We start from the raw sequence: 21,298 nt of genomic DNA on the forward strand, positions 1-21,298 counted from the left end.
GAGGGGTTGTCGAATAATGATGCGAGTGATCCGTACGTACCGCTCCATATACACGTGGATCGAGTGTCATGTCCGACCACCGCTAGGCTCGTCATCCTCACATCCCAACTGGGACTGTCGCTGCGCATATGGAGTCGCCGCATCATCGACGCCCGCACGCTCGTCCCTCACATAGTGGTCGTCTCCCCAACCCGTACGCGGGTATATTCCGTACATATCAAAGCCGTAACACGCGGTCGGGCGCGTGATACTCAACAATATCCATATGTATCAATGGACACGCGACATCCACATGTGCTACCAGCCACAAAACGCGGCGGCTCATCCAAAATATGATCATACGGCGTCCATATAAAAGCCTGTAAAAAGTATTGAACTAGTTAACAATAAAAGACTAAAATAGTAGCTATGTGATCTAGCGTGTGGATCCAAAATATGAACATACAGTCTGCGCCGTCATGTGGTCTAGCTGATCCCTAAACGGGAGAAGGCTGTGGTGCGTCACTGCACGTCGGCGTACGCCTCGCGACCATTTCCGCGCGTATGGCATCGGCACAGTAAGATAGTCAGCGGGATATAGTGAGCTGGTATGGGCTGAAAAGGTCTCAACCTAGTCCACACCCATATCTGATATAGTCATTTAAAAAATATTTTATCAATCGTCGTTTTAAAGAAATATACTTTATGTTTAATTACACACACTTAAATATATTACCTGAAGGAGCGAGCAAAATGCAGGGACCTCTACCCTCGTGCCCAAGAACATCGAAAGAATCCTCGATATATGTAGCCCAGCACAGCAGCGCCCCAACTATAATATCCTATCTCAGCGAGATCGTCGATATATACCTCAAGCTCACATGCGAACCCGAAGTGTTCGAAAACAGGATGGCCCCGAATATGATGAGTAGGTATAGACGCGCGCGTCGGTCAACATCGGCGAGGCGTGTCCTCTCCAATCGGATCTTTGCGTGTCTTTGAGGCGCAAGTGAGCATAAGGGCCGACAAAAGCCGACTGCGGGAAATATGACCATCCAGGCGCGAAACGGGTGAGCCTAGTCAACTCATCCCGTAAGGCGGCGGCACGGAGGCTCCTCAATATACAATGGGCGTCCGTCACACCGCGTAGCCCATAAATGACCTCCACATCACGAAGGGCAATGGTAGCCTTACGGTGCGGAGATGAAATGTGTGCGTCTCTGTCGCCACCTCTCAATCAATGCCGTCACTAGCGACCTGTCGTGTTGTACCCGACCAACTTCGACGCACCGGTAGATACCGCCCCCCGACGTAGTATATCCGGGACACGAGGATGTGGGGGGCGGCGGACTAAGATCTCCCATGCGAGTCCCCTAACAGGAGTACGGACACGAGCCTCAAGTGGGGTCGGATGTCCATATATGTTGCGACCTATGCTCGAGTCGAAGATACGGTAACTCTCGGTCGAAGGGCCGGATCAAGAGGGTGGTGATCAAATACATTTTACGCATTTTAAATCAATCATTAACAAATAGTATTAGTTATGTAATGTTTTATCGAAAATTTTATTAAGTATTGTGGTGACCCGTACATTTTTACGTATTTTAAATCAATCATTAACAAGTAATATTAGTTATGTAATCTTTTATCGAAAATTATATTAAGGGTTTTCAATCCTAAACTACGGGTTATGAATCCTAAACTAAGGGTTTTCAATACTAAAATATAAAGATTAAAAATTAATAAGTCAAATAATTAACAATTAGTTAGCAAACAATTAGTATAGATAATTAATAAATAAACAATTAACTAACTAATCAAATAATTAACAAGTTATTATCATATATTTAATAAATAAACAATTAAGTAACTAATCAAAAAAATAATAAATTATTATCGTATATTTAACAAATAAACAATTAATTAGCTAATGAAACAATTAAGAAATTATTAACAAATAAACAATTGGCTTAACAAAAACTAAATAAATAATTAGCTAGTCTAACAATTGAAATAGCTAGTCTAATAATTAATAAATACTTAAGTCGCTAATCGAACAATTAACAAATACTAAATAAACAATTAATAAATAATTAACTAATTAACAATAGATAAACAAATTTAAATAAATAAAAAAGGGCAGTCCCAACAGTGCATACGGACTGCCCAAAAACGCACAAAAAAAATGCGCAAAACGGGAAATCCACCACAGTTAAACAATGACCATGCTTAGGGTAATAATATATTTAGCAATGTAATAAAAAATTCGCAGTGAAATATCTAAATTGAAGGTTTTTTGAGTTTTCAAAATGACCTACTGCCTTCTATTCCAAAATCTAACGCTTAAAACTTATCCTACACTTCAATATACCAAGAATATTAACTTTTGGGTTGAAAAACAATACGAAAAAGACGTTTTGGGGGGTTGGGGACCACTGAGATGGAGGTTTAATGGCGGCGAAACTGGTGGGGTTGGAATGGTTCGGGTCTCTGGTGGGGAAGGAGGGGCCGAGTTTTGTTGGCCTCTTTCACGCACGAATTTCGTGCGTGAAAGGTCAAACTTTATTTTTTGCAGTTTGGTCCTTTCACGCACTAAATTAGTGCGTGAAACCTATATATGTGTTTTTTTTTTTTTTTGTGTTAGTTTGGTTCAACTTTTTTTTTTTGTGCTACAAAAGTCGCGGATTCCCTTTTCCGCACGTCCCGACGTTCTGTTACGTTAAATTCCTTTTATTTTATCAAATTAATTCCCTTTTCAATTATTTGATCATGGAGAAGATTAATTTGCTATTCAAACAATAGCAAAAGCAAAAGCAGAAACTGTTTTCTTTTTTACCAAAAACCTATATTTATCAACTACCTCCGTTAATTTATGTATTTCTAAATATAAATACAACTTTTCCTCTTCCTTTTTTGCATTTAACTACAACAACACATACTCAGTATAATTCCACAAATGAGGTATGGAAAAACTACTGTGTACGCAAACCTTATACCACCTTATATAAAGGTTGTTTCAGATAGACCTCGGCTCAAGAAAATTAAATCAAAGTACAATCGGACCTTTCTATAACATCATCTGTATATAACAACACCTCTCTATAAAACCAAGTTCTTCCAGAACCGATTTTTTATATTATATTTTACTTCTCTATAACAGCAACAACCAATTTTATAACAATACGCTCTTTGTAAAATTGCCCCCATGTAACAGCTATCTTTTTTTTTTTTTGGTAATATAATAATTACTAATCTTTATAAAAATAGAATATCCATAACTACCAATAATAAGTGTAGAGATTTTGACCAAATATTTGATCATCTAATACACTATTTATGACAAAGGATATCATTTGTATATATATATATATATATATATATATATATATATATATATATATATATATATATATATATATATATATATATATATATTCATCATTAAATGATTTTCATCATTATACAAAGTGTGATTAAGCTTAGAATTTGACGATTAAAAATAAAAAAATAGATTTTACGCATCTTTTTTTGTCTATAACGGAGAAATATTATCTAAATGTCAATGTTGTTATAGGTGTATAACAACCATTCTCTATTATAGTTAAAAAAAAAAAAATCGAACCCAACGATCTTTGTTATAGAAAGGTTTGACTGTAGTTTTAAAAAAAAAAAGAAAATATGAAATTGAAGAAGCCATGACAAATAATAAGGAAAGCAAGACATAACACTCTGAAGAAAGAAACATTAATATTAGCTAAATAATACGATAACCGAAGTACAAGAAACAATACATGGTGACAGAAAATTGAAGAACAAGGAACTACGAAAATAATACAACTATACTGTTGGTATGAAAGAGAAAGCTAGCATCAAACATATCCACAAGAAAGTAAGACAATAGTCAACTACCTACATACTAAACGTCTACCCTAATTCGCGACCTTCATATCCCATATTTAGGGTCATGTTCTCGATAAACTGAAGATATGTCATGTCCTATCTAATCACATCTACCCAATACTTCTCCAGCCTATCTCTACCTTTCCTTAACCCCCCTCACCCCACCCCACCTCACCCCCACCCCCCACATCGTCCTCTCACACCTCCTTACTGGGGCATCTATGTGTCTCATCCTCACATGCATGAAGCAAATCTTAATTATATATTAACTTTATGTTCTAAATTTTAACTAAGTAAAAATAAAAACTTAATAAAAATATTTCGTAAAAAGTATTTAAAGCTATTTTTGAAGTTAAATAACACTAATTGTAAAATGAATTTTAATATTGTCTTTTTCGTAATTTGACACTTAATTTTTTATAGAACATAACAAACAAGTGATGGTAAATTATATAAATTTTACTGATATGTTAGCTTTTTACTCTTGTATTTTTTACCTTATTTTGAAATCGCTCGAGCTGAAAGTCTTACCAGAAACAACCTCTTTATCTTATCCAAGGTAGGTGAATCCCTGCATACACCCCACCTTCTTCGGACTCTAGTTGTGGAGTAACACTAGGTATGCTATTGTTGAACTTTTCTCTAAAAAGTTGTTGAAAGCAATTTTCCGTAATTTCTTTCCATTTTGCTAACTTAAAAAAAGTTTTTTAAGAGTTTTTTTCACTTGTTACTTGAAATGAAAGAGATGAAATGCCAAGATGATCTAGATTACAACTCAGCAGCTCAGGTTACCTCTGATGAAAGCCTTAACATCTATGCTTTAATGATCATAAAATCAACAGTAAGAATCAAAATCCAGCTAATCCAATTCCCTAATTATGATTAACGAAAGAACAAACTTTTTGTTCAGAATAATTACAATTTTGCTTACGGACATTCACCGGGAAAACGGGTTACTTAGTGGGTTGGCAACCTCATGTAAAAGCCCAGACTACCGACACGTGTCAATAGGCCAAGAGATTTTAAGTCAAGGAATCATCAATAGCATAGACAATGCCGTACGGGGTCCACGAAATTTTAGAAGTTCGTGAACACCTCCTACGTGGAAACGTGTCCACGTATTTAAGCGAATACAGAACGGCACCGTCAGCCGCGAGTGAGATAGTTTAAGTATTCCGGTCTTCCATTTTTAATTGTCATGTATCGACTTGACAAATCCTTAATGAGGCATAAATAGGTATATTTTCAAAAGTATACGGATTTTGAGAATATTTACGCCATGTAGCCCATTATGCAATATTATACCTCAAAAAAAAGCATTAAACATAATGTATCAACCTTGTATAAATTGCATGATAGTGTATAAAATATGTTTATACACAAATATGGGCTAACTGGGTGTTTATATAGAGAGTACGAGTTACGTGGCGTAAATATTTTCAAAAATAGACATAGAGCGTAATTTTTTAATGACAATTTTACTATGAGTGAAAATCATTTACCCTCCAACTTTACTTCAAAAATCAAACTCCCTGCTCAACAATGAACAATAGACATTCTTCCTCCTTTACCTCATGTCATGTTATTTTTACCCTTGATATTTTCAAATCTCCATCTATGCAATATCTTTTTATATTATACATAACATTTATTTTTCTTAAGCTAGGCATTTATATATTTTTATTTAAGTGGACACTATAAGTAGAATATTTCTTTTATGTATTGGTCATAAAATCTTATGCTATTTTTTATGATTGTTATTTTAGTATTACATGCATTAAGTATGTAACATGTATATAGATGCATGTTTCAGTTCTCTCTTATTTTCTATTGTCTATATAAATAAATGAGGTTTTGTTTGTTAATAATGGTATATTTTCTGAATTATAATTTAAATTTCATTTACATCATAAATAAATAATCTTTTAGGAATTTAATTTGTCACAAAATATGCCTCTATTATTATTAATTATTTTTGTATTACCGGCATTGAAATATGTTTACAAAGTTATTATTACTTGTTATTTTCACTTGTATAAATAGATATTAGAGTTTTTATTATTATTAATAATTTTTTCTTATTCTGCTAATTTATTTCATTATAGAATGTTTTTAACTTATTTAGTCAATTAGTATTTTCACTTTTTTTTCGACATTATTTTTCATAGAAAATTTGTACATAAGTTAAAAAAAAAATCATGAATTTCAAAGAGTAAAATAAAAAGACAATGGTTGATAATGTAAGGGTATAATAGACATTTTAAAAAGTCAAATAGGATAAAGGGGGAGAATGTTTATCGTTCAAAGTTGAGGGGAGAGTTTGATTTTTAAAGCAAAGTTGGGAAGAGTAAATGATTTTCGCCAATTTTACTATATCACCTCTAATTATTATTAATCCATCTAATGATTGAAATCAATAAAACATACTTTAAAAGTTGTGCAGCCACTAAGAATTCCTTGAACCTTTCAATTGGATAACTAATAAAAGGGTGAAATAAATATGAAATTGTAAAATATCTCTTGATTTATCAAATTTGACAAAGTGAAAATAGATAATTATTTTTAATGTAAAGACAAGTAAAAATGAAAGAACGGAGGGAGTACATAAATTGCTGAGGTTGAAAAAGATGGTCCCCGTATAAGCGGTGAATAAATTTAGCTAAAAACGTTTGTAGGTGGTTGAATTTAATTTTTAGTGAGGAAGGAAGAAAGGAGAAAGGGAGCTATTAAGAGTGTCACACGTGAGTAACCGACGCAGGTTGACACGAGTGAGAGAAAAGTGAAAACGATGTGTGTGTGAGTCAGTGGCAGTTTAGTTAGGTATAAGGTGTTAAGTGGGTTGTTTTAACTTAAACACTACTACAACCAAACTAGAAACACTGATTTTATTTTTATTAGTACGAAATCCAAATTGAAGTAGATAAGTCAAGGAAATACAATATATATACTAGCTATTAACTTTTCTCAAACCAATAGTTATGAAATTTATTTTTTATATATTGATAGTGTAATTTTTTATCGTACATATAACTTTAAAAAATACAGAAAGTCACTTATAATTTAACAACTTATTTTCAAATAATTTGTGACAAAAGGTTAAAATATACCAATATTATAAAATTTATAAATGATTAGGATACTTAAGTTAAACTCACTTTTTTATTCGTTGGGGCGAAGGCCTTTAATCTTTGGAAAATTGTCATAGCGCTTACTATGAGAAGTGGATACAACGAATTCATATAACACAACTTGTTATCATTTTTAGGCTCCCCAAATAGGGAGCGGTTATCCCAACTTTTTTTCTTTTTGTTGTTTGGTTAAAAAATAAGGTTATTTAAGGATTATTCACATTTCATAATTGGGATAGATAATATTAAATTTTTGCATACAATTTAAATCAATATTAACTAATATCAATAACTAAATAGTGGAAAAATACAATTAAAAAGAAAATGATAGCGCGATGTCTTAATTATTCTTATCTATGCCATTCGAAAAAGTGGCTTAAACCAAAAGAAATTTATCGTACGCATTAACTACCCTGCGCATTTCGCAAGATGTTGTTTCTCAAATTTAATTATCAGAATTAGTATCCTAATCGCGATAACCAAATGACTCCTTACAGTATCCGAATAAAGTGAAAATTCATTTTTATTGTATCTTCAAAAAGTTAGTTGGGTAGACATCCATTCACAAATTAAATCCTAAAAACCTCAGTTCAAATGTTAACAAACGAATAGCCAATTAAGCAGTTCCTATTTCTTTATTATGAAAGCAAAAACTTTAATTAGCAGTTTTAGTTGAATTTAACCTAACCCAAGAGTTTTAGTAAACCAGGGTTAAGTCTAATGAACAATGTCAAAGTTAGGCAACTACAGAGTAGCACCTCCCGCTATCTTTTCTCCTATAAAAGGCTTCCTCCATTGAAGCTTTTTCTCTGACTCAATTTCTTCCGCTATTTCCTTCAAAGAAAAATCACACACATCGTATAAACCTCTGCTTTGGAGAGACTCATATTTCTCCAATGGCAGTTTATTGGAGATCGTATCTCTCTCTCTGTTCATTGCTAGTTGTGATGTTACTAGTCATCAATGCCACTCCTGGTAACAGGTAATTGAGGCCAAAATCTCATTTTCGACAATGTTAAAGAAAATGATTTGACTTTAACATTTCTTGAAAGTCTTAAATTCTGAAGTTCTGCATTTGCTAGATACTTTCTGAATTTGAGTGTGCTATCTGACCACTCTGTTTCGAGTTGATTTCTCAAAATCTCAAATGGTCACTCAACTAATAGTTATTATCTCAGGATGTCACTTGATTAGTTAAAGGAGATTGGAATCAAGCAGAAATGTGACATTCCGAGATAATAACTATTAGTTGAGTGACCATATGAGAAATCAGCCCATCTGTTTCTGTTTCAGATTAGTTCGCTTGAATAACGAAATTATTAGGATTTGCTAAGTAGATTTTTTTTTTATTTGTTCATTTTCAGTGCTGAAGCAGCAAAGCAATTTCAGGGCTTAAAGAACTCGACAATGGCGGACAGGTATATTTTCAATATTTCTTTACTAGCATTTTACCATCGCATACCATTTCATATTATCTTGTACGATATACTCTGGAAAAAATTGTTAACTCTATTAAGGCCCTACGGCCCGTGACTTTAAATTCGAGTACAGTCAATTGCACCATAAATGGTCTGCTCCTTCACAGTTACATTCGGCGCTGAATATACCAGTGTGATTCCACAAGCGAGGTCGAAAAGTTTGTTTTCACTTTGTATGGGAAAAAGCTATGTTTAAAAAAAAAAAAAAAATCCCTCGGTCCACTCTCCAACCAATAGCATTTTTCAAGTTGTGATTGTCAAATCTCGATTCACCCAAGTCTTAATCTAGAATGTCATATTAACAAGTCAACACTCAATTTTAAATGTCGTATTAACAAGTCAAGACTCAATTTCGATTGTCCTGTTCCTAACATTCACTTATATTTCAATTTTACAGGTTAAGTGAAGAAAATGTACCAAACCATGAACAACATGCTGTAGATGATCCAGAAATGGTGGCTTCAATGGTAGACATGTAAGTTCTCTTTACTTTCTACATCATCAGGATGTTAATTTTTAATCATTAGTATTATTAAAAAAATCCCAAGTTTTCTTTATTTATTCCCACTGTTCCCTTCCTATCAGCATTCATGTGCTCACATAAATGAACCGTACAAGGAGATGAAGTAAGTAACCCCTCACATATACATCAACATACAAAATTAAATGCATCGCCGCAGTTACTCTTTAGTGTACGACATTTCCCCACCTACTCAATTTTCACCCGTCCAATTCCCCGCCAAATTCATCCCATGTTCTCTTTTTGATTGACTGAACAGTAAAAGATGTTAGTATAGAACATGATACTGCCTTAAAGAATATATTGCACATGCAATGTGCCAACCGCCCTAATGCAGCTTTTATGAGCATGATTAATTAAACTAATCACTATTATTAAGTTAATCAGAAAAATTCTATTTAAATATATTAAAAATTTGCTTAGGATTACGTGACAATATATATAGGCATCCAATCCGGTATTAGTACGGAACTCGAAATACCTTTTGAGAGAAATTAATCATTGATTAGCAATTAGGCCATGTTATCATATGTAGTATCTATTTTTCTCCTTTTTGTTTCCCACATGGTGTTGTTACCAGATCCGCGCATCACGCAACATTTTGATATTGTTTAATTTCATGTGTATTTTTCTTACATGTTATCCATGTTTCACGTAGAGAACAGAGAAAGTGGCTTTACATACCAAGCATATTGTTGGTTCAATTTTGGGTTTACAATCACGTTCATATCTTAATTATGCTTTTAATAAAATGTAAAGCCTCATGCATTTGTGTGTTAATGTCTCCCCTTATGCACATCTTATACGGAAATCACAGGCCAAAACTACCTCTATTCACGTGGCCGGGTGACAAGCCAAACTAAATTCCGCCCTTTAGCTAAACATTATAGAATAGCTAAGCCGAACATCCCTAACAAGAAAGAACTAAGCAAATGTTAATTAATCTCAAAGGGTTTAACTTTTATATACTGACAATGTCACTTAAAAGATATCTTCGGGTGACCATCCATAAAACGTGCGACTACTTAGTAACCTGAAAAATACATCAAGTTTTCTGCTAAACCAAGTTAAGATATGCACTGACGGTCCAAAAGCTCTTTATTATATTAAAGTAAAAGTATTTGACTGCCTAATTAAATGCCACATCCTAATCTTAGGGCAACCAGTTTATGGATTGGTAATAACTATGTAGCAAAAGAGGAACCACAGTAATTTTTTTTTTATGAGATCAAATCTGGGCTCTCACCGGCAAATCCAAGATCCAGTAGCTGGTTGTACTGACATAGCCCATCTCTACATTAAATGACACTTGTCTGTTAATATAAAGGTAGTTACCCTACCGACAGTTTGATGCATTTATCAGCCCACCTTACAGATTTATTAATTGTACAAGGAAAACGGAAAGTAGTACCAAATTCCGTATGGACCGTATTATATTCCTCACCCCACTTTTATCACTTCAATAACTAACTTACCTCAAAAGGTATTTCTAAATTTGTCCAGTTTAATCAGCCAATTTTATTTTTGTCATTTGCTTCCGTCACATAATTCACTACTTTTACTTATCGAAAAAGTATATCCTAAAATTATTCACGACTAAATTAGCAATTGAGAAAATTACATACCAAATGCCTTGTAGGTGATCTGGTTTACAAAATATGATCAAATGTGTAGGTTTGTAGATTTATTCGTATAATATACATACAATATACACGAAATATACATATAATGGTTTTGTATATTTCGTTCATATCAGTAAATAAGTTTGGTTGAACTGTACATATTGGTAAGTTTCCCTTACCAATTGAATAGGTTTAGCTCCAACCTTTAATAAGGTGACAGAGCAAAATTGGTCAGAAACTAACTTACATTCTTGATTAAACAGGAGCATTAGGAATAGTACAGAGAGGAGGAAATTGGGTTTTTTCTCATGTGGAACTGGAAATCCTATTGATGATTGCTGGCGATGTGACAAAAATTGGCAACGTAACCGTAAGCGTCTAGCTGATTGTGCTATAGGCTTTGGACGCAATGCTATTGGTGGTCGCGATGGAAAATACTATGTTGTCACTGATCCAAATGATGACGACCCTGTAAATCCCCGACGTGGAACACTTCGTCATGCTGTAATCCAGGACAGACCGTTGTGGATTGTATTTAAACGCGATATGGTCATTACTCTTAAGCAAGAACTGATTATGAACAGTTTCAAGACAATTGATGGACGTGGTGTGAATGTTCATATTGCTAATGGGGCTTGTATAACTGTCCAATTTGTTACTAATATTATTATTCATGGGATTAATATTCATGATTGTAAACCAACTGGTAATGCCATGGTTCGTAGCTCACCTAGTCATTATGGCTGGAGGACAATAGCTGATGGTGATGGCATTTCAATTTTTGGGTCCAGCCATATTTGGGTTGATCATAACTCTCTTGCTAACTGTGCTGATGGACTTATCGATGCTATCATGGGATCAACTGCAATTACCATCTCCAACAATTACTTTACACATCACAATGAGGTTAATTTTTACCTGCATGCAGTAACTTCACTCTATTTTAGAGTTCTCATATCGTCACTCAACTAATAGTTATTATCTCAGAAAGTTACTTTCTTTGTTGAAGGAAATTGGAATCAAGAAGAAGAGTGACTTTCTGAGATAATAACTATTAATTGAGTAACAATATGGGAAATCAACCCCTCTATTTTAACATCGACGTTTTAGTTTAAATACTAATTATTTGTTAATCCAACTTTATAAACAGGTGATGTTATTGGGTCACAGTGACTCCTATGTTAGAGATAAGATTATGCAGGTGACTATTGCCTACAACCATTTTGGTGAGGGTCTCATTCAGAGAATGCCTAGGTACATGTTTGGTAAAATTTGTTTTGTTCCACTTTTAACATTTTTGTTCTCTCCTCTTGGGCTAAAAGTATTACCAATTGATGGATATGCAGGTGTAGACATGGTTATTTCCATGTAGTGAACAATGACTATACACATTGGGAGATGTATGCCATTGGTGGCAGTGCTTCTCCTACAATTAACAGCCAAGGGAACCGATACCTCGCCCCAACCAACCCTTTTGCCAAACAGGTTAATTTCAATCTTTTGATTTTTGTTTGGGCTTTTTCAATTTTTGGCCTGTCAACTGAAATTAATTACGGGCTCTAGGTATGCACTGATTATATATATTATATGTATATTTTAAGTATACTAAATGTATACTATATGTATATTTATACTTAATATTCAAAACCTATACAGTTGCTGGCTATTGTTCTTTTGAGCAGTCCAAAAATGTAATTATCCCTTTCTTTTCTTTGGGATTTTTCATTTTTTTGGGGTAATTAGGTTAGTATAAGGCTAAGGACTAAGATCTTTTAGTTAGTCTGTTGCTAACTTTGGCGGAATTTGGTTTGGCAGGTGACACATAGAGTGGTGCAATCAGAAGAGTGGAAGCATTGGAACTGGAGATCAGAGGGAGACCTTATGCTTAATGGAGCTTTCTTCACCCCATCCGGACATGGCGCTGCATCCAGTTATGCTAGAGCTTCAAGTTTAGCAGCCAAGGCCTCTTCTCTGGTTGGCACTCTTACCTCAAATGCTGGTGCACTTACCTGTCGCCGGGGCTACCAATGTTAATGTCTAAGACATTGAACATAACAGCATATTACTTTTACCTGTCCAGTGAAAAACGTCGTATAATCTAAGCCAATTTTATTCCTTCTCTACCTTGCATCCCTTCCTAAATACCTCACCAGCAATATACATATGCATTTTCTCTTATACGCTAAATGATTCGAAACCCCTTGTCCATTGTTCCATCTGTCTAATGCACCAGTACAGCAGCGCTCAACCTCGCCCTGCCTCAACGAGAAAATTTTAACTCGAGGATCTGTGGAGCAGGTGTTGAAGTGTTGTCCTTCTTCTTGTTCCTTACCCTACACATCACATTTCTCCTTTTCTTCTACCATGTTTGTTTTAAAATCTTGATCAGCAAACTACATTTCTTGCTTATGGTTGATAGGAAATCGACTTCTTTCTTTTCTCTCCTCTCAATATGGAGCATTCAGAAGCATAGTACTAAAAGATTGCAGAAACAGGCACAAAAAAAAAAAAAAAAAGGACAATGAAAGTTGATTATTCTGGTTTAATGTTAAAGATGTTTAGCTTTAAATGTTAGAACTGTCAGCCTATATAATGTAATTATTATGGTTTTGCTTAAGTTATCACTGCCTATTTCTTTTCCTACTTTTCCCTTGTTCTGTAAATGTCATCAAAAGTTGACTTACTATGATAGCAATTACAGTTTTGCTTTAACTTAATTATCAGTGTTGCAGTAAACTGAATTGTTGTGTGCCAAACATGTTATTTTGGGTGATATAGACAGAGGCATATCCATGATTTAAATTTGATTGGTTTAAGCTTCAAGGTTTTATGCACTTAACTCACTGTACTTTTGAAATTATGGATTCAGATTTAAGGACCCGTTTGGCCATGAGAATTTTTCACTTTTTTCCGGAAAACATTTTCACTTTATTTGGAAATCAAATTTTGGCCATAGAAATTCCAAATGCAACTTCTATTTGAAAAACACGTAAAAACCTATTTTTACTTTTTTCACTTTCAGTACATTCAAACAACCAATTATTCTTTGCAAAAACTATAACCAAACACAACTCCGACTTCAAAATTCCAAATAAAGTGAAAAAAAATTGGTTTTCATGCCCAAACGCTTACTTAATGTTGGAAGGTTTTAAGCACTTAACTCATTGTACTTTTGAAATTATGAATTCAGATTTAATGTTTGCTGGAACTTAAGTTACTATTCACATAGATATTCAACACAAAGGCTGCATCCACCAGGATATTGATGGCACAAGAATTGCATGTGATTAGGCAGGTGATACATGCCCATTCCTTACCTACAGAACAAGCCATTTTCTTGCCCACGAGTATCTTGCTGGCTCTGCAACCATTACAGCATACAGCCATGTGAAGTACTTCTTCACCATTAATGCACTAGAGCAACCAAATTTTGAAACTTAAGTTATCCTGGTTACCCAATGGAAGATAGCGTAGCACTTCCGGATCATTGGAAATTAAAGGGGCTTTTCGGACTTGAACGGGAAGAAATCCATAAGAGGGAAACTACTTTGTTTAGAGAGTAAACTTACTTAGTTCTACCCTTGACCAACAAAAAGAGCTTTTTCACCCGTCTTTACGGCAGGGCACCTTCTTTCTCTTTATTTCATTTCAAGAAAGTAAGAAAGGCGAAGTTCTTCTATCCATTGAGGACGAATTACAGTTCCACACAACAAGAAAGACAAGGAAAGGCATAAATTGGAAACTTCCGTCCACACACCACAAGATGAAGAGTTTGCCTCAAAAAAAAAAAAAAACAAGGGAGCAAAAGAATAAGTGAAGTCTTGTCAGCCCGACTCACTTCAGAAAGAAAGATTGATGGGGTTAGACACAACAACCACTAGAATACAATTTTAATGATTTCCAAGTAATCATTAAAGTTCACCTCCTAACAAAATCACAGGAAAATTCAAATTCAAAGTGAAAGGTGGGATAATGTAATAATAATCATTAAAATCACCTCCTAACAAAATAGCATGAAAATTTAAATTCAAAGTAAAAGACAGGATGAGTTTCATACAGCCTTGCTTTAGTGCTCTTGTCGTTCCATGTTGTCCATTCAATACTAATGGAAGCATGCAAGGGTAATCTTGACGGATATGTTCAACCTTTTTACGGATTCTTTGTGAAAGAAAACAAAAAGTCGAACTGGGAGGGCAATCCTCTTTGTGAACTGACGTGCACCAAATTGAACATGTGAACAAGTAGAGTATACTAGGGAACTTGGTATATGGCTATTAAACAAGCTCAAGTCTTTGAATTTACATATTCTTACCAATCACCTAATTCTCTGATTTATACCTCGGGTGTTGCCAATCAATCATATACAGCTTAGTTTCTAAAATTGGTACGGTCAAATCATTTAATTCCTTTTCACGAAAAAAAGAAGATAAAACTTGAAACTCTAAACATGACCAATTTATTTGTCTTACTGGGCTTTTTGCACATCACCTGATTTTCTTGTTGGAATGACTGGCCCTCTACCCCACTAGAATAAGGACCAGTCCACCTGTGGCCCTTTACTGTCAATGAATCCAATTGTGTTGTAATAACTTGTGTGGTGGTTTCCATAGAAGCTTAAAGGCTCAGCTTTATGTTTACCCTGCTTACCAGACTCTCATCATTTCATAGAAATGATGGAGAAAATAAAATCTTTTTTGACCCCACACAATATAACATTTGTAGCACATTAAAGTTCTTTTTGCATTATCATCTTATAGAAGATGGGAGGGACAAATTGAAAAAAAGCACACTGTAATATCCGATTTGATGCCTAATGTGACACATTGTCTATTGTCAATTTGTCTATGAAAAGATCCTCCCTAACAATGCAAAGCCAAAGGTAAGTAGTTGAAAGAGTAAGAAAGCTATAACCATTTAGCCCTCACAGGCATAATATGAAACAATATTCATTACTAAAATAACAACATGAGCTTTAAAAGGGAGTACCACTTCCACTCCTAGTTTCAGCAGGGCTGTACAAAGCAGACCGGTTTCTAGGTCTGTTCTCCTCTAACTGCCTTACTACTTCATCCATCGTCGGTCTAACAGTAGCAACAGGAGCACAACAACCCATTGCGAGTCTCAACGCCTGTACCAAACCTTCTTCCATTGGATTCCTAATTCCCTTCAAAAGCTCCACGTCGAATACCTCCATTGTCGTTTCCTCCAAAACTGCCACTTTCACTACTGCAGGCAAATCGACGTTGTCCCCATTTCTTCCATTCTTTCCAGGTTTCTTTCCTAGCAGAATCTCCAGCAGTAGGATACCGAAAGCATAAACATCAGTTCTCGAATTGCACTTCTTCATCCTTTGCAGCTCCGGTGCCTTGTAGCCTTCAGCTTTTGCAAGTGCTACGATGTCATCAGCTACTGCTGGGATCATTATCTTGTCAAGTCCGAATTCAGTAAGCCTGGCAACAAAGAATTCATCGACAAGAACATTCTTTGACCTAACATTCCCATGGGTAATAGGTGTTTCCAGACCATGAAGGTGTGCTAGTCCTCTGGCTATGCCCAACGCTATTTTGTGTCTTCTAGCCCAATTCAAAACTGGCTTCCCAACTCTTGATTCTATACACAATCAGGAAACATCATAATTAAATTCATTCATCCTTTAATGTTTTATCACTCATAGTAAATAAAGAGCTACAAGAATTGCTACTGCCTCCATCCCAAATTATGTAATGGTGTTTGACTGTGCACGGCGTATAAGAATGAAAGGAAGACTTTTGGAACTTGTGGTCTAAAACAAGCCATAAATTTTTGTAGCTATAAATCATCTCATTAAGGATAAGATAGGAAGTTTAAAGGAGCCACAAGAATTGCTACTCCCTCCATCCCAAATTATGTAATGGTGTTTGACTGTGCACGGCGTATAAGAATGAAAGGAAGACTTTTGAAACTTGTGGTCTTAAACAAGCCATAAATATTTGTGGCTATAAATCATCCCATTAAGGTATCATTCTTTTTGGAACGGACTAAAAAAGAAAGTGTGTCCCACAAATTGTGACAAAGGGAGTACTAGATTTGGTTTGGGAATGAAATGGTGCTATCCAAGTTAACTGTACAAGTATTGCCTAGAGCCAAAAGCAACAAATTGCTTTCACTACTAAACGAGTAACACAAAGTTTCTGGAGGATGGAAGATTAATTGAACAAAGTGATCGAACATGCGGTAACCTATACCTCCCTTTACATCAATTTCACAAAATTTCCTCCTAACCTGATCAGCATTCTTTAAGACAGAATAACGGTGCAACCCCTGTAGAGTTATTTAAGGTTGAACGAACAAAAGTAGGTAAAAATTCTGGCGTTCCAACATTTTATTTGTGGAAACTACTCCCAGTGACCGAACTGCTAAATTAGCAGTACAGAAAATAAGGACCTTGAAACAAACCACAGCATCATTAGACTGCATCAAGCTAAAGGAATTACAGAAGCTTACTACACCAAGCTCAAATGCTTGAAAATGAGCTGTCATCAGTTGATCTAGAGCCACACAGTTCTTGAAAGCAAAATTATAAATGGATGGTCGACCAAGGCATCTGATAGTTACATAATCAGTTTAGTGATAATGTGCTAGTTCTTTTTTTTTTTCCTTTTGCTTGGATGAATAAGCATATATGATGGGGCTACTTTTTCTTTGTTGACCAAATAGGTATACATATGGTAGTTCGTGTGTCGGAATATAATGTGTGGGAGAGATATAGGTTAGATTAGCTTAGCGAAAAGGATATAGGTCGGAATAAATGGAATGTTCTCTATATTTATGTGACGTTCTATCTCTATACTGTGCATTAGATTTTTTTTTTTTTTTTTTTTTTTTGAGACTTAATCTATATTGTGCATTAGATTACTAATTCAGTTTCTCTTCAGATGCTAATTTCAGTTAGATTTATATTTCCCTGGCTGTCGCGAATGATCTATTTATGCACTAATACTTCAATTACAACCCCACCTTGAGAAGAGGCTGCAACTTGTGGTCCACATACCTCAGTCTCTCAAGCAAAATATCAAAGCTGCTGAAAATGAGCTTAAGAACTATTGCTACTTTCCTCTGAGGCAATGATTAATACAATAACTTCAACTCGTCACAATCAGAACTGAGTATACTTGTGAATATATGCATAAGGACGAGTGCATAGGACCAACGTGACTGAGCTTACAGTGATTATCATTAGTAAAACTTGAAAGAGTAAACACAAGAACATAAAGAAGCAAGAATTTACCATGTAAAAGTTCATGAAGATTTCTGTTTGGGAGATAATCATAAATGAGAAGCTTCTCCCCTCTCTTCCCTTGATAGAAAGCTCTCAAAGGAATCAAATTCTCGTGTCGAACTCTTCCCAGCTGTCTAATCACAGTTAAACAAGAACCTCCATCCTTACAACTTCCTTCCCTCAACAACCTCAAAGCTATAGTTCCACCATCAGCTAATTTTGCCTTATAAATAGTCCCATAACTCGTCTTCTCCATAACTTGCCCCGTCGCATTCAACACATCCTCCAAAGTCAAATGCTCACCTCCCTGAAACAATATAAGCTTCCCCTCACCACAACCAGTTTCCTCATCTTCACCTTCCTCAAATTCCTCCTCTTCTTCATCGGCATGTTTCCTTTTTTTCCCTTGAAAATACCCAATCAACAATGAAGCCACAACTACCAATGCAGTCATTAAACCAATAACAATACCAGCAATTGCACCAGGACTCAAACCAGAACTTCCACTACAAGCCCCCAAAGGATGTCCACAAAGAGTAGGATTATTTCCCTCAAACACTTCTCCTCCAAACTTTTCTCCCCCAAAATTAGGCAACACCCCACTAAAATTATTATGTGAAAGATTCAATTTTTCCAGCTTTAATGCAGCTAATGTCTCAGGTACTGCCCCTGAAAACTTATTATCCCCTAAATCAAGCTCTTTAAGACCATTAAACATAGTTATAAACTCAGGAAAAGTCCCAGAAAACATGTTTTGTCCAAAATCAAGAAACTCCAACTTTTTGCAAGTAGCATCAGGTAAAGCAGGATTAGGAAGTGAACCAGATAAAGAATTACCATGAACCTTAAGAGAAACAAGCCTATCACAAAGATTCCATATTGAAGTTGGAAGTGTCCCACTTAGGTTATTTCCACTCAACTCAATATCAGATAAAGAAGAACTATACCCAAGCTCAAGTGGAATGTTCCCATGAAGTTCATTAACACCAAGATAGAGACTTTCAAGTGTAGAAAGCTCACCAAGTTCTCTTGGAAGTGTTCCAGTGAGATTAGCTGATGGTAACTGAAGTGAAACAAGATGCAAAGATGGGTTTCTATAAAGAGAAAAACTTGTGTACTGTGGTGAAGAAAGGTCAGTACAAAGCAAAGAAGTACCATTTGTGAAAACCCATTTTAGACCTCTCCATTGACAGATAGGAACTGAAGTGTTCCATGAAGATAACAACAAGTTATCAGTGTTGCCTTGAAGTGAAGGTTTAATGTTCTGTAAGAGAAGCTGAACATCAGATGCAGTTGAAGAAGAAGTGAAACAGCTTGTTGTGAAGGCTATGAAAAAGACAATGTACAAGGAGAGGAACCTCTGAAGTTCCATTGAATGAAGATGAAAGAGAAGGAAAAAGACAGGGAGTAATAGAAGTGTGATGAGTGTAGGAAGTGGTGAGTTCTTTGTTGGGTTTTTTTTCTTTTTGGGAAAGCTGACACTTTTGTTGACTACAAACCAGCACTAGCTCTTTAGTCTATAGATTCACAGTTCTGATTTAATTATAGACTAACTTCTCTACTTTATTTGTGATTACCCTCTAACTCCATCTTGTCCTTTTTTTTTTCTTTTTTTTTTTAATAATAAGGTTAGCATTCCAAAAAAACAAAAAAGTATACCGCATTATGAGGGCTCGGTGAAGAATCGCACTAAAGAAGTGTGATGTAGACAGCCTATTCTGTGCAAGTATTAGTGGTTGCTTTCACGGCTCAAACGACATATAGGTCACAAGGAGACAACATACTTTCAAACTAGACTAAGAGCCCGTTTGGATGGACTTATTTTAATTGACTTTTAAACATAAGTCATAAGTTGGGAATTGTAGCTTTTGGCTTAATTTACTTTATCCAAATATTACAAAATGACTTAAAAGCTGTTTTGGCTTAAAAACACTTAAAATAAGCCAATCCAAACGGTTATAACTATGATTTGAAAAAGTTATTGGTATGTTTGAACCACTCAATCATGATTTATCATCTCTTTTACTAACTTTAATAGAGCTATTTTCATGCCAAGGGTTTATTGGAAGCAGTTTTTCTACGCCACAATGATAGGGATAAAATCGGCATGCATCCTATCCTCCTCAGACCTCATTTATGTGATTACAATGAATATGTTGTTGTAAACGAGCTATTCTCAAGTTTGAAAAAAATAACATATGGCTTAAGGAATTCTAAAGAATATAATGAAACATGGTATTATTTCTAACAGGTTATAGCCGGTTATTTACTTTGTTTTTAAGGTTATCAAGATTATATAGTCTCAATTAACCACAAGCTGAATAAGTTATGATCATCTATAGTTCATTCCGTAATATTCCAGTATTTGTCGCATCAGATTTACGAAATAATTTCTGTCATTTGAGATTAATTCTGGTAGAAGCATCCTTCCTTCGTAACCTTTCATTACTAACCGTGACTATAGAAGAGTGTTGATAATCAACGGTCAGATGTGAATGTAAGTACACATTAAGGGGGGACAAAGTATCAGGTATGCTGTCAATATATATATGACTTTTTGCATATGAAAAATTGGCATGCTTGTCTTTGGAACTGCTGAATTTTTTTTTCTTTTTTCTTTTTTGGGTTGAATTTTCAAAAAGCATTGGTTTCTTCCTTTCCTTTGAGAAATGAGAAGTAGATGATGTTGATCTACTAAACGACAGCTAAATCTCATCCATTAAGTAAACGAGGAAGGTCAAAGATTTGACTAATACTTCGCAACAATTGTAACACGCTTTTCTTTTTAATCTGTTCTAAGAAATATATTGAATTTTTATATTTAAAAATAATTTAATTTTATAAAATGATTTAAAACCATACATTTCTCTACATCTTATTTTGAAATAAAATATTCATTTTTTTTTAAATTACCTGTCTAGTCAAATGATATCATATAAATTGCATTGAAATTAAAAAATATTATTTTATTTTGTGTGGGTCCCACACGTTACCCCTAGTTTATTCCGTTTCAAATTGACCAACGGTGAAGATTTGGTAGTGCTTTGTGGGCCTTGGTCTGTTTTTGAAATGAAAATGGATTACATATGGGACCATGTTGTTGGGTGGGCCATTAGTCATCAATTAAAGGGAGAGTAAATTGTCCATCCATTACAACGTAGGAAGACAAACGGACCCGCTCGCAATCCAAAAGGAGAAGTGACGCTCGCGTGACTACAAACTATTCAAGAGGTGTTACCGGAGCTGAAATTTAAAGTTTATGATTTGAAATTCTAATATACATTTGGCTATAAAAATCAAATATTATTCGTTTTATTTGGATTTTTTTAGGGAATAGGGTTAAAAATACCTCTTTATTTTGAGAAAAGGGCTAAAAATATCTTCAATTATAAATTTGAGTCAAAAATACCCCT

At 34.9% G+C, this 21,298-nt stretch overlaps 2 protein-coding genes across 2 annotated transcripts; one reads left to right on the forward strand and one right to left on the reverse strand.

Annotated features, from left to right (window-relative positions):
* Positions 1-7,806: 7,806 nt before the first annotated feature.
* LOC132050025 (probable pectate lyase 8) lies at positions 7,807-13,368 on the forward strand. Its single transcript, XM_059441037.1, has 7 exons — positions 7,807-7,989; positions 8,372-8,425; positions 8,883-8,960; positions 10,891-11,533; positions 11,778-11,881; positions 11,974-12,112; positions 12,443-13,368. The coding sequence occupies exons 1-7, from the start codon at positions 7,904-7,906 to the stop codon at positions 12,659-12,661; spliced, it is 1,323 nt and encodes a 440-aa protein (XP_059297020.1). The 5' UTR covers positions 7,807-7,903; the 3' UTR covers positions 12,662-13,368.
* Positions 13,369-15,483: 2,115 nt separating this feature from the next.
* LOC132050035 (putative kinase-like protein TMKL1) lies at positions 15,484-19,399 on the reverse strand. Its single transcript, XM_059441048.1, has 2 exons — positions 17,895-19,399; positions 15,484-16,237 (listed from the first exon to the last, which is right to left on the reverse strand). Exons 1-2 carry the CDS (start codon positions 19,255-19,257, stop codon positions 15,600-15,602), a joined length of 2,001 nt encoding a protein of 666 aa, XP_059297031.1. The 5' UTR covers positions 19,258-19,399; the 3' UTR covers positions 15,484-15,599.
* Positions 19,400-21,298: the final 1,899 nt, after the last annotated feature.

This window comes from Lycium ferocissimum, chromosome 1, assembly GCF_029784015.1.
Source record: "Lycium ferocissimum isolate CSIRO_LF1 chromosome 1, AGI_CSIRO_Lferr_CH_V1, whole genome shotgun sequence".
In the NCBI taxonomy this organism is placed as follows: domain Eukaryota; kingdom Viridiplantae; phylum Streptophyta; class Magnoliopsida; order Solanales; family Solanaceae; genus Lycium; species Lycium ferocissimum.

What these genes read in the sequence shown, in the direction of transcription:
- LOC132050025 (XM_059441037.1), top strand. Translation starts at nt 7,904, where the DNA reads ATGGCAGTTTATTGGAGATCGTATCTCTCTCTCTGTTCATTGCTAGTT. An exon ending in AACTCGACAATGGCGGACAG is followed by an intron (nt 8,426 to 8,882) that starts GTATATTTTCAA and finishes TCAATTTTACAG; the next exon opens with GTTAAGTGAAGAAAATGTAC. An exon ending in ACTTTACACATCACAATGAG is followed by an intron (nt 11,534 to 11,777) that starts GTTAATTTTTAC and finishes CTTTATAAACAG; the next exon opens with GTGATGTTATTGGGTCACAG.
- LOC132050035 (XM_059441048.1), bottom strand. Translation starts at nt 19,257, where the DNA reads ATGGAACTTCAGAGGTTCCTCTCCTTGTACATTGTCTTTTTCATAGCC. An exon ending in TCTTCATGAACTTTTACATG is followed by an intron (nt 16,238 to 17,894) that starts GTAAATTCTTGC and finishes GATTGTGTATAG; the next exon opens with AATCAAGAGTTGGGAAGCCA.